Consider the following 12606-nt stretch of genomic DNA (forward strand, 5'->3'; position numbering starts at 1 on the left):
AGTGATGATGGTGATGATAGTGATGATGATAGTGATGGTGATGATGATGATAGTGATGATGGTGATGATAGTGATGATGGTGATGATAGTGATGATGATAGTGATGGTGATGATAGTGATGATGATGATGATGATAGTGATGATGATGATAGTGATGATGATGATAGTGATGATGGTGATGATAGTGATGATGATGATGGTGGTGATGATGATGGTGGTGATGATGATAGTGATGATGATAGTGATGATGATAGTGGTGATGATGATGGTGGTGATGATGATAGTGATGATGATGAAGATGATGATGATGATGATGATGATGATGATGATGATGATGTGATGATGATAGTGATGATGATGGTGGTGATGATGATGGTGGTGATGATAGTGGTGATGATGGTGATGATGGTGATGATGATGATGATAGTCATGATGATGAAGATGACCATCTGACCCATTAGTTACGGTTCTCATTCTAACCCCTCCAGTTGTGATGATGGTGATGATGATGATGATGATGATGAAGATGACAGTCTGACCCATTAGTTACGGTTCTCATTCTAACCCCTCCAGTTGTGATGATGATGATGATGATGATGAAGATGACCATCTGACCCATTAGTTACGGTTCTCATTCTAACCCCTCCAGTTGTGATGATGATGATGATGAAGATTACAGTCTGACCCATTAGTTACGGTTCTCATTCTAACCCCTTCAGTTGCTGTATTCAACATACGTGTGCAGTGCTGCCTGTAGTAGCATTGGGGTGGAGGAGGAGAGCAGAGAGAGGGTGTACACCGGTCTCACTCCCCCGTTTGAGGAGCTGTTTGACTGGGTGGAGGAACACACTCTGACCCTCCTCCTGGAGCCCTGGACGCTGCTCACCACCAGGGACACAGACACCTTCCAGAAGGTGTGAGCCCTTTTCTTTAAAAATGTATTTTAAAACACGCTGTAGTTGAAATAGCTCATCGGCCGAAACAGACAGACTCTCCTGTTCGTGCATCTCTCCTTAGTCAGATTCGTAAGACGTGTGTTTTGGTCTGGATATTTGATGTCATTGTTACTGCGCGTTCTCTCAGGTGGCTGTACGGGAGGAGACTCGCCAGGTGGAGTCAGAGCCGTACGGAGAACTGAAGACGCTGTACGAGGAGGCTGTACACAGACTGGAACAGGTGAGCTCTATTGAAGGTCAACGAGGAGGCTGTACACAGACTGGAACAGGTGAGCTCTATTGAAGGTCAACGAGGAGGCTGTACACAGACTGGAACAGGTGAGCTCTATTGAAGGTCAATGAGGAGGCTGTACACAGACTGGAACAGGTGAGCTCTATTGAAGGTCAACGAGGAGGCTGTACACAGACTGGAACAGGTGAGCTCTATTGAAGGTCAACGAGGAGGCTGTACACAGACTGGAACAGGTGAGCTCTATTGAAGGTCAACGAGGAGGCTGTACACAGACTGGAACAGGTGAGCTCTATTGAAGGTCAACGAGGAGGCTGTACACAGACTGGAACAGGTGAGCTCTATTGAAGGTCAACGAGGAGGCTGTACACAGACTGGAACAGGTGAGCTCTATTGAAGGTCAACGAGGAGGCTGTACACAGACTGGAACAGGTGAGCTCTATTGAAGGTCAACGAGGAGGCTGTACACAGACTGGAACAGGTGAGCTCTATTGAAGGTCAACGAGGAGGCTGTACACAGACTGGAACAGGTGAGCTCTATTGAAGGTCAACGAGGAGGCTGTACACAGACTGGAACAGGTGAGCTCTATTGAAGGTCAACGAGGAGGCTGTACACAGACTGGAACAGGTGAGCTCTATTGAAGGTCAACGAGGAGGCTGTACACAGACTGGAACAGGTGAGCTCTATTGAAGGTCAACGAGGAGGCTGTACACAGACTGGAACAGGTGAGCTCTATTGAAGTTCAACGCTCCAATGCATGATCTATGTAACAGTCTGAGTAGTAAGTGGTGATCTAGGATCAAGCCCCCCTGAAGTGTTGATCTAGGATCAAGTCCCTCCTGAAGTGCTGATCTAGGATCAAGTTCCCCCTGAAGTGCTGATCTAGGATCAAGTCCCCCCTGTCCCCCTGAAGTGTTGATCTAGGATCAAGTTCCCCCTGAAGTGCTGATCTAGGATCAAGTCCCCCCTGTCCCCCTGAAGTGCTGATCTAGGATCAAGTCCCCTCTGAAGTGCTGATCTAGGATCAAGTCCCCCCTGAAGTGCTGATCTAGGATCAAGTTCCCCCTGATGTGCTGATCTAGGATCAAGTCCCCCTGTCCCCCTGAAGTGTTGATCTAGGATCAAGTCCCCCTGTCCCCCTGAAGTGTTGATCTAGGATCAAGTCCCCCTGTCCCCTGGAGTGCTGATCTAGGATCAAGTCCCCCTGTCCCCCTGAAGTGCTGATCAAGGATCAAGTCCCCCTGGAGTGCTGATCTAAGATCAAGTCCCCCTGAAGTGTTGATCTAGGATCAAGTCCCCCTGAAGTGTTGATCTAGGATCAAGTCCCCCTGAAGTGCTGATCTAGGATCAAGTCCCCCTGTCCCCCTGAAGTGCTGATCTAGGATCAAGTCCCCCTGTCCCCCTGAAGTGCTGATCTAGGATCAAGTCCCCCTGTCCCCCTGAAGTGTTGATCTAGGATCAAGTCCCCCTGAAGTGCTGATCTAGGATCAAGTCCCCCTGAAGTGATGATCTAGGATCAAGTCCCCCTGTCCCCCTGAAGTGTTGATCTAGGATCAAGTCCCCCTGTCCCCCTGAAGTGTTGATCTAGGATCAAGTCCCCCTGTACCTCTGAAGTGTTGATCTAGGATCAAGTCCCCCCTGAAGTGTTGATCTAGGATCAAGTCCCCCCTGAAGTGTTGATCTAGGATCAAGTCCCCCCTGAAGTGTTGATCTGAAAGACAAAACTGATCATAGATTAAGCACTTCTACTCCGAAAAGCTTTTCAAATATGGGCCTAGTAAGGATTTGGGGGAATTTCAATTGTATTTCCTTGATTCCTCACATCCTATCTCCTCACCTCCTTCTCAAAACCTTCAGAAGGAAGTGAGGAGGGTTTAGTCCAATTGAGATTCTCTCTCTCAGCATGCTGTGGCCCAGGCCTGCAGGCCCCCTCCTCCACCACTAGAGGTCGCCAGGTCTCCAGCTATGTGGTCTGCCGTCCCAGAGAGGTACAGAGGGTACAGGTTGGGCTCTCTGCTAGGACACCGCACAGAGCTACAACACTTCACATCCTTCCTACAGGACAACACCGCCAGGTGAAACTCTAGATCTATACACTTCACATCCTTCCTACAGGACAACACCGCCAGGTGAAACTCTAGATCTATACACTTCACATCCTTCCTACAGAACAACACCGCCAGGTGAAACTCTAGTTCTATAACTTCACAACCTTCCTACAGGACAACACCGCCAGGTGAAACTCTAGTTCTATAACTTCACATCCTTCCTATAGGACCACACCGCCAGGTGAAACTCTAGATCTATACACTTCACATCCTCCCTACAGGACAACACCGCCAGGTGAAACTCTAGATCTATACACTTCAAATCCTCCCTACAGGACCACACCGCCAGGTGAAACTCTAGATCTATACACTTCACATCCTCCCTACAGGACAACACCGCCAGGTGAAACTCTAGATCTATACACTTCACATCCTCCCTACAGGACCACACCGCCAGGTGAAACTCTAGTTCTATAACTTCACAACCTTCCTACAGGACAACACCGCCAGGTGAAACTCTAGTTCTATAACTTCACATCCTTCCTATAGGACCACACCGCCAGGTGAAACTCTAGATCTATACACTTCACATCCTCCCTACAGGACCACACCGCCAGGTGAAACTCTAGTTCTATAACTTCACATCCTTCCTACAGGACAACACCGCCAGGTGAAACTCTAGCTGTAGATGCAGCAGGCTTATTTTACATGACATACGCTATGTGTGGCCAGGTGACCACAACACCATGCTGCTTGTTAGACGTGACCTTTCTGTCATAAACACACCTTCTATCAAACAAGTGTTGTGTTTATCTATAGGGACCAAATCATTATTCCTGGTCATGTCAGTAAAAAACTAAATGATCCTAATGATCTCTACCTCAATGATCTATACCTCAATGATCCTAATATCTCTACCTCAATGATCTCTACCTCAATGATCTATACCTCAATGATCTATACCTCAATGATCTCTACCTCAATGATCTCTACCTCAATGATCTCTACCTCAATGATCTCTACCTAAATGATCTCTACCTCAATGATCTCTACCTCAATGATCTATTCCTCAATTATCTCTACCTCAATGATCTCTACCTCAATGATCTCTACCTAAATGATCTCTACCTCAATGATCTCTACCTCAATGATCTATTCCTCAATGATCTCTACCTCAATGATCTCTACCTCAACTATCTATACCTCAATGATCTCTACCTCAATGATCCTAATGATCTCTACCTCAATGATCTATACCTCAATGATCCTAATATCTCTACCTCAATGATCTATACCTCAATGATCTCTACTTCAATGATCTATACCTCAATGATCTATTCCTCAATGATCTCTACTTCAATGATCTATACCTCAATGATCCTAATATCTCTACCTCAATGATCTATACCTCAATGATCTATACCTCAATGATCTCTACCTCAATGATCTATACCTCAATGATCTATACCTCAATGATCCTAATATCTCTACCTCAATGATCTCTACCTCAATGATCTCTACCTCAATGATCTCTACTTCAATGATCTATACCTCAATGATCCTAATATCTCTACCTCAATGATCTATACCTCAATGATCTATACCTCAATGATCTATACCTCAATGATCCTAATGATCTCTACTTCAATGATCTCTACCTCAATGATCCTAATATCTCTACCTCAATGATCTATACCTCAATGATCTCTACCTCAATGATCCTAATATCTCTACCTCAATGATCTATACCTCAATGATCTATACCTCAATGATCTATACCTCAATGATCTATACCTCAATGATCCTAATGATCTCTACTTCAATGATCTCTACCTCAATGATCTATACCTCAATGATCTCTACCTCAATGATCTCTACCTCAATGATCTCTACCTCAATGATCTCTACCTCAATGATCCTAATATCTCTACCTCAATGATCCTACATCTCTACCTCACTGATCTCCACCTCAATGATCTATACCTTAAGGATCCTAATGATCTATACCTCGATGATCTCTACCTCAATGATCTATACCTCAATGATCTCTACCTCAATGATCTCTACCTCAATGATCCTAATATCTCTACCTCAATGATCTCTACCTCAATGATCCTAATATCTCTACCTCAATGATCTCTACCTCAATGATCCTACATCTCTACCTCACTGATCTCCACCTCAATGATCTATACCTTAAGGATCCTAATGATCTATACCTCGATGATCTCTACCTCAATGATCTATACCTCAATGATCTATACCTCAATGATCCTAATGATCTCTACCTCAATGATCTATACCTCAATGATCCTAATATCTCTACCTCAATGATCTATACCTCAATGATCTCTACCTCAATGATCCTAATATCTCTACCTCAATGATCTATACCTCAATGATCTATACCTCAATGATCTATACCTCAATGATCTATACCTCAATGATCCTAATGATCTCTACTTCAATGATCTCTACCTCAATGATCTATACCTCAATGATCTCTACCTCAATGATCTCTACCTCAATGATCTCTACCTCAATGATCTCTACCTCAATGATCCTAATATCTCTACCTCAATGATCTCTACCTCAATGATCCTACATCTCTACCTCACTGATCTCCACCTCAATGATCTATACCTTAAGGATCCTAATGATCTATACCTCGATGATCTCTACCTCAATGATCTATACCTCAATGATCTCTACCTCAATGATCTCTACCTCAATGATCCTAATATCTCTACCTCAATGATCTCTACCTCAATGATCCTAATATCTCTACCTCAATGATCTCTACCTCAATGATCCTACATCTCTACCTCACTGATCTCCACCTCAATGATCTATACCTTAAGGATCCTAATGATCTATACCTCGATGATCTCTACCTCAATGATCTATACCTCGATGATCTATACCTCAATGATCCTAATGATCTCTACCTCAATAATCTCTACCTCAATGATCTATACCTCAATCTCAATGATCCTAATGATCTATATCTCAATGATCCTAATGATCTATACCTCAATGATCCTAATGACCTATACCTCAATGATCCTAATGATCTATACCTCAATGATCTCTACCTCAATGATCTCTACCTCAATGATCCTAATGATCTCTACCTCAATGATCCTAATGATCTCTACCTCAATGATCCTAATGATCTCTACCTCAATGATCTCTACCTCAATGATCCTAATGACCTATACCTCAATGATCTATACCTCAATGATCCTAATGACCTATACCTCAATGATCTCTACCACAATGATCTCTACCTCAATGATCCTACTGATCTCTACCTCAATGATCCTAATGATCTCTACCTCAATGATCCTAATGATCTCTACCTCAATGATCCTAATGATCTCTACCTCAATGATCCTAATATCTCTACCTCAATGATCTCTACCTCAATGATCCTACATCTCTACCTCACTGATCTCCACCTCAATGATCTATACCTTAAGGATCCTAATGATCTATACCTCGATTATCTCTACCTCAATGATCTATACCGCAATGATCTATACCTCAATGATCTATACCTCAATCTCAATGATCCTAATGATCTATACCTCAATGATCCTAATGATCTATACCTCAATGATCTATACCTTAAGGATCCTAATGATCTATACCTCGATGATCTCTACCTCAATGATCTATACCTCAATGATCTCTACCTCAATGATCTCTACCTCAATGATCCTAATATCTCTACCTCAATGATCTCTACCTCAATGATCCTAATATCTCTACCTCAATGATCTCTACCTCAATGATCCTACATCTCTACCTCACTGATCTCCACCTCAATGATCTATACCTTAAGGATCCTAATGATCTATACCTCGATGATCTCTACCTCAATGATCTATACCTCAATGATCTATACCTCAATGATCCCTACCTCAATAATCTCTACCTCAATGATCTATACCTCAATCTCAATGATCCTAATGATCTATACCTCAATGATCCTAATGATCTATACCTCAATGATCCTAATGAACTATACCTCAATGATCCTAATGATCTATACCTCAATGATCTCTACCTCAATGATCTCTACCTCAATGATCCTAATGATCTCTACCTCAATGATCCTAATGATCTCTACCTCAATGATCCTAATGATCTCTACCTCAATGATCCTAATGACCTATACCTCAATGATCTATACCTCAATGATCCTAATGACCTATACCTCAATGATCTCTACCACAATGATCTCTACCTCAATGATCCTACTGATCTCTACCTCAATGATCCTAATGATCTCTACCTCAATGATCCTAATGATCTCTACCTCAATGATCCTAATGATCTCTACCTCAATGATCCTAATATCTCTACCTCAATGATCTCTACCTCAATGATCCTACATCTCTACCTCACTGATCTCCACCTCAATGATCTATACCTTAAGGATCCTAATGATCTATACCTCGATTATCTCTACCTCAATGATCTATACCGCAATGATCTATACCTCAATGATCTATACCTCAATCTCAATGATCCTAATGATCTATACCTCAATGATCCTAATGATCTATACCTCAATGATCCTAATGACCTATACCTCAATGATCCTAATGATATATACCTCAATGATCTCTACCTCAATGATCTCTACCTCAATGATCTCTACCTCAATGATCTCTACCTTAATGATCCTAATGATCTCTACCTCAATGATCCTAATGATCTCTACCTCAATGATCTCTACCTCAATGATCATAATTATCTCTACCTCAATGATCTCTACCTCAATGATCTCTACCTCAATGATCTCTACCTCAATGATCCCAATGATCTCTACCTCAATGATCTCTACCCCAATGATCCTAATGAGCTTTACCTCAATTATCCCAATGATCTCTACCTCAATGATCTCTACCTCAATGATCCTAATGATCTCTAACTCAATGATCCTAATGATCTATAGCTCAGTTGTCAATGATGTGTATAGTTCTGACGTGTGTGTGTGTGTGTCTACAGTATACACCTGGCTTGCTGGCAGGACATAGAGAATTACAGGAGAATCCCCCATAAAGACAAGGCCCAGAGAGAGGACAAGTCCAGACTCATTAAGGACAAATACCTCAATAGGAAATACTTCTTTGGGCCTGACAGTCCTGCCACCAGACAACAACAGGAGGAGGTAACGTCACAGTCTCTTCTGTGATGGTGTGTGTGCTTTTGTGTCTGTGTTTCTCCTCTTGGTGATGGGTCTGGCTGTTGGCTGGGGGAGACTGCATCATGACCGTGTGTGTGTGTGGTGTGTGTGTGTGTGTGGTATGTGTGTGTTTCTCCTCTTGGTGATGCGTCTGGCTGTTGGCTGGGGGAGACTGCATCATGACCGTGTGTGTGTGTGGTGTGTGTGTGTGTGTGGTATGTGTGTGTTTCTCCTCTAGGTGATGCGTCTGGCTGGTGGCTGGGGGAGACTGCTTCATGACCGTGTGTGTGTGTGGTGTGTGTGTGTGTGGTGTGTGTGTGTGGTATGTGTGTGTGTGTTTCTCCTCTAGGTGATGCGTCTGGCTGGTGGCTGGGGGAGACTGCTTCATGGCCGTGTGTGTGTGTGTGTGTGTGTGTGTGTGTGTGTGTGTGTGTGTGTGTGTGTGTGTGTGTGTGTGTGTGTGTGTGTGTGTGTGTGTGTGTGTGTGTGTGTGTGTGTGTGTGTGTGTGTGTGTGTGTGTGTGTTTCTCCTCTTGGTGATGCGTCTGGCTGTTGGCTGGGGGAGACTGCATCATGACCGTGTGTGTGTGTGGTGTGTGTGTGTGTGGTATGTGTGTGTGTGTTTCTCCTCTAGGTGATGCGTCTGGCTGGTGGCTGGGGGAGACTGCTTCATGACCGTGTGTGTGTGTGTGTGTGTGTGTGTGTGTGTGTGTGTGTGTGTGTGTGTGTGTGTGTGTGTGTGTGTGTGTGTGTGTGTGTGTGTGTGTGTGTGTGTGTGTGTGTGTGTGTGTGTGTGTGTGTGTGTGTGTGTGTGTGTGTGTGTGTGTTTCTCCTCTTGGTGATGCGTCTGGCTGGTGGCTGGGGAGACTGCTCCATGACCGTCTGTGTGTGTGGTATGTGTGTTTCTCCTCTAGGTGATGCGTCTGGCTGGTGGCTGGGGGAGACTGCTCCATGACCGTCTGTGTGCTCCTGTCCTGGTGGACATTCAGAGCATCATCAGGAGCCACATAGAAACAAGATGGCTGCCTGTCTTCCTGACGACGCCGGAGTTCAATGAGAGACAGCAGCAGAGAGTCAGGGTAGGAGTCCAGGGTCTCATCTAGCCAGCTCTCCATCTGCTTGTATCAGGGGGATTACAACCTGACCCTACGAGGTCCGGACTACTGACCGATCAACTGGCTTCCTGGTCTAAATCAGTCCCTGATTAGAGGGGAACTGGCTTCCTGGTCTAAATCAGTCCCTGACTAGAGGGGGACTGGCTTCTAGGTCTAAATCAGTCCCTGATTAGAGAGGAACTGGCTTCCTGGTCTAAATCAGTCCCTGATTAGAGGGGAGCTGGCTTCTAGGTCTAAATCAGTCCCTGACTAGAGGGGGAACTGGCTTCCTGGTCTAAATCAGTCCCTGATTAGAGGGGAACTGGCTTCTAGGTCTAAATCAGTCCCTGATTAGAGGGGGACTGGCTTCCTGGTCTAAATCAGTCCCTGATTAGAGGGGGACTGGCTTCTAGGTCTAAATCAGTCCCTGATTAGAGGGGAACTGGCTTCCTGGTCTAAATCAGTCCCTGATTAGAGGGGAACTGGCTTCCTGGTCTAAATCAGTCCCTGATTAGAGGGGCACTGGCTTCTAGGTCTAAATCAGTCCCTGATTAGAGGGGAACTGGCTTCTAGGTCTAAATCAGTCCCTGATTAGAGGGGAACTGGCTTCTAGGTCTAAATCAGTCCCTGATTAGAGGGGGACTGGTTTCTAGGTCTAAATCAGTCCCTGATTAGAGGGGATCTGGCTTCCTGATCTAAATCAGTCCCTGATTAGAGGGGATCTGGCTTCCAGATATCAAGATACATATCTATATGTTATATGGCCTTCTAACTGTTGAATGCTATTTGTACAGTATAGTTACGGCCCTAAGCCAGACGAGGTACTGTGGAGGCATCAGCTCTGCCATGTGAAACCTCTGTACATTACCTCATCAAGAGGCAGAGAGACAGAGACAGAGAGACAGAGACAGAGAGACAGAGACAGAGAGACAGAGACCGCGAGAGACAGAGACAGAGAGACAGAGAGAGAGAGACAGAGAGAGAGAGACAGAGAGACAGAGAGAGAGACAGAGAGACAGAGAGAGAGAGACAGAGAGAGAGAGACAGAGAGACAGAGAGAGAGAGAGAGAGAGAGAGAGACAGAGAGAGAGAGAGAGACAGAGAGAGATAGACAGAGAGAGATAGACAGAGAGAGAGAGACAGAGAGAGAGAGAGACAGAGAGAGATGCTGAAGTCTCTGTCTCTGTCCAGCCGTACTGTGTTTCTGACTGCTGCTCTTTCAGCCTCGGGGTGAAGACCGGGTGTCCGACCATGTCTACCAGCGACACAGGAACAAGAGAGAGGTGTGGAAGGTGATCTCTGGTCCTCTGTCAATCTTTTGAACGTCATAGAGCAACGCTGGGAAAACTTTTTTCACATCGAGATTATCGTACAGATTGTATTTGGGAAGCCATTTTGTTTGTGTGTTTAACCGCTCCTCTCCTGCAGCAGGTCAAGGGGACGTGGATGACCTCTGCAGGGGAGATCCTGGCTGTCCGGAGTGCCCTGCTCAACCCCGTCACGTGTCATCAGTTCCGGCGCTTCGTCTCGCTGAAGGGAGACTTCCTGGAGAATGACATCCTGTTCTGGCTGGAGGTCCAGAGGTATAAGGTAAGACTGAACCAAACCTTCTGTTCTGGCTGTAGGTATAAGGTAAGACTGAACCAAACCTTCTGTTCTGGCTGTAGGTCCAGAGGTATAAGGTAAGACTGAACCAAATCTTCTGTTCTAGCTGTAGGTCCAGAGGTATAAGGTAAGACTGAACCAAACCTTCTGTTCTGGCTGTAGCTGTAGGTCTGAACAGAGGTAGAGGTAAGACTGAACCAAACCTTCTGTTCTGGCTGTAGGTCCAGAGGTATAAGACTGAACCAAACCTTCTGCTCTGGCTGTAGGTCCAGAGGTATAAGACTGAACCAAACCTTCTGTTCTGTTCTGGCTGTTCTGGCTGTAGGTCCAGAGGTATAAGGTAAGACTGAACCAAACCTTCTGCTCTTGTGGCTGTAGGTCCAGGTCCAGAGGTATAAGGTAAGACTGAACCAAACCTTCTGTTCTGGCTGTAGGTCCAAACCTTCTGTTCTGGCTGTAGGTAAGACTGAACCAAACCTTCTGTTCTGGCTGTAGGTCCAGAGGTAAGACTGAACCAAACCTTCTGTTCTGGCTGTAGGTCCAGAGGTAAGACTGAACCAACCCTTCTGTTCTGGCTGTAGGTCCAGAGGTAAGACTGAACCAAACCTTCTGTTCTGGCTGTAGGTCCAGAGGTAAGACTGAACCAAACCTTCTGTTCTGGCTGTAGGTCCAGAGGTATAAGGTACTGAACCAAACCTTCTTTCTGTTCTGGCTGTTCTGGCTGTAGGTCCAGAGGTATAAGACTGGTTATCTGGTGCTGTTATCTCTGGGGTCTACACTCCCCCCATGCCATCCCTCCCTCTCCCCCCATGCCATCCCTCCCCCCATGCCATCCCTCCCTCCCCCGTGCCATCCCTCCCTCCCTCCCCCGTGCCATCCCTCCCTCCCCCCATGCCATCCCTCACTCTCCCCCATGCCATCCCTCACTCTCCCCCATGCCATCCCTCACTCTCCCCCATGCCATGCCATCCCTCCCTCCCCCCATCCCTCCCTCTCCCCCCATGCCATCCCTCCCCCCATGCCATCCCTCCCTCTCCACCCCATCCATCCCTCCCTCTCCCCCCATTTCATCCCTCCCTTTCCCCCCATTTCATCTCTCCCTCTCCACCCCCATGCCATCCCTCCCTCCCCCCATCCATCCCTCCCTCTCCCCCCATCCATCCCTCCCTCTCCACCCTCATGCCATCCCTCCCTCTCCACCCCCATCCATCCCTCCACCCCCATGCCATCCCTCCCTCCCCCCATGCCATCCCTCCCTCTCCACCCCCATCCATCCCTCCCTCTCCACACCCATCCATCCCTCCCTCTCCACACCCATCCATCCCTCCCTCCCCCATGCCATCCCTCCCTCTCCACCCCCATCCATCCCTCCCTCTCTCCCTCCTCCCCCATTAGGATCTGTGTCATTCCCACTGTGTGGAGGCTGTAGTCCATCCCTCCCTCTCTCCCTCCTCTCCCATTAGGATCTGTGTCATTC

The 12606-nt window shown here is 46.1% G+C and overlaps 1 protein-coding gene across 1 annotated transcript in view; it reads left to right on the top strand.

Annotated features, from left to right (window-relative positions):
* LOC124017622 (regulator of G-protein signaling 22-like) overlaps positions 1–12606 on the top strand; it is a 43693-nt gene that overhangs the window by 20406 nt on the left and 10681 nt on the right. The window contains exons 12-18 of the mRNA XM_046332875.1: positions 720–914; positions 1084–1176; positions 3089–3261; positions 8254–8416; positions 9345–9509; positions 10748–10816; positions 10953–11114. Coding sequence (XP_046188831.1) covers positions 720–914; positions 1084–1176; positions 3089–3261; positions 8254–8416; positions 9345–9509; positions 10748–10816; positions 10953–11114 — 1020 coding nt within the window. The remainder of the gene's footprint in view (positions 1–719; positions 915–1083; positions 1177–3088; positions 3262–8253; positions 8417–9344; positions 9510–10747; positions 10817–10952; positions 11115–12606) is intronic.

This window comes from Oncorhynchus gorbuscha, unplaced genomic scaffold (assembly GCF_021184085.1).
Source record: "Oncorhynchus gorbuscha isolate QuinsamMale2020 ecotype Even-year unplaced genomic scaffold, OgorEven_v1.0 Un_scaffold_295, whole genome shotgun sequence".
NCBI lineage: Eukaryota > Metazoa > Chordata > Actinopteri > Salmoniformes > Salmonidae > Oncorhynchus > Oncorhynchus gorbuscha.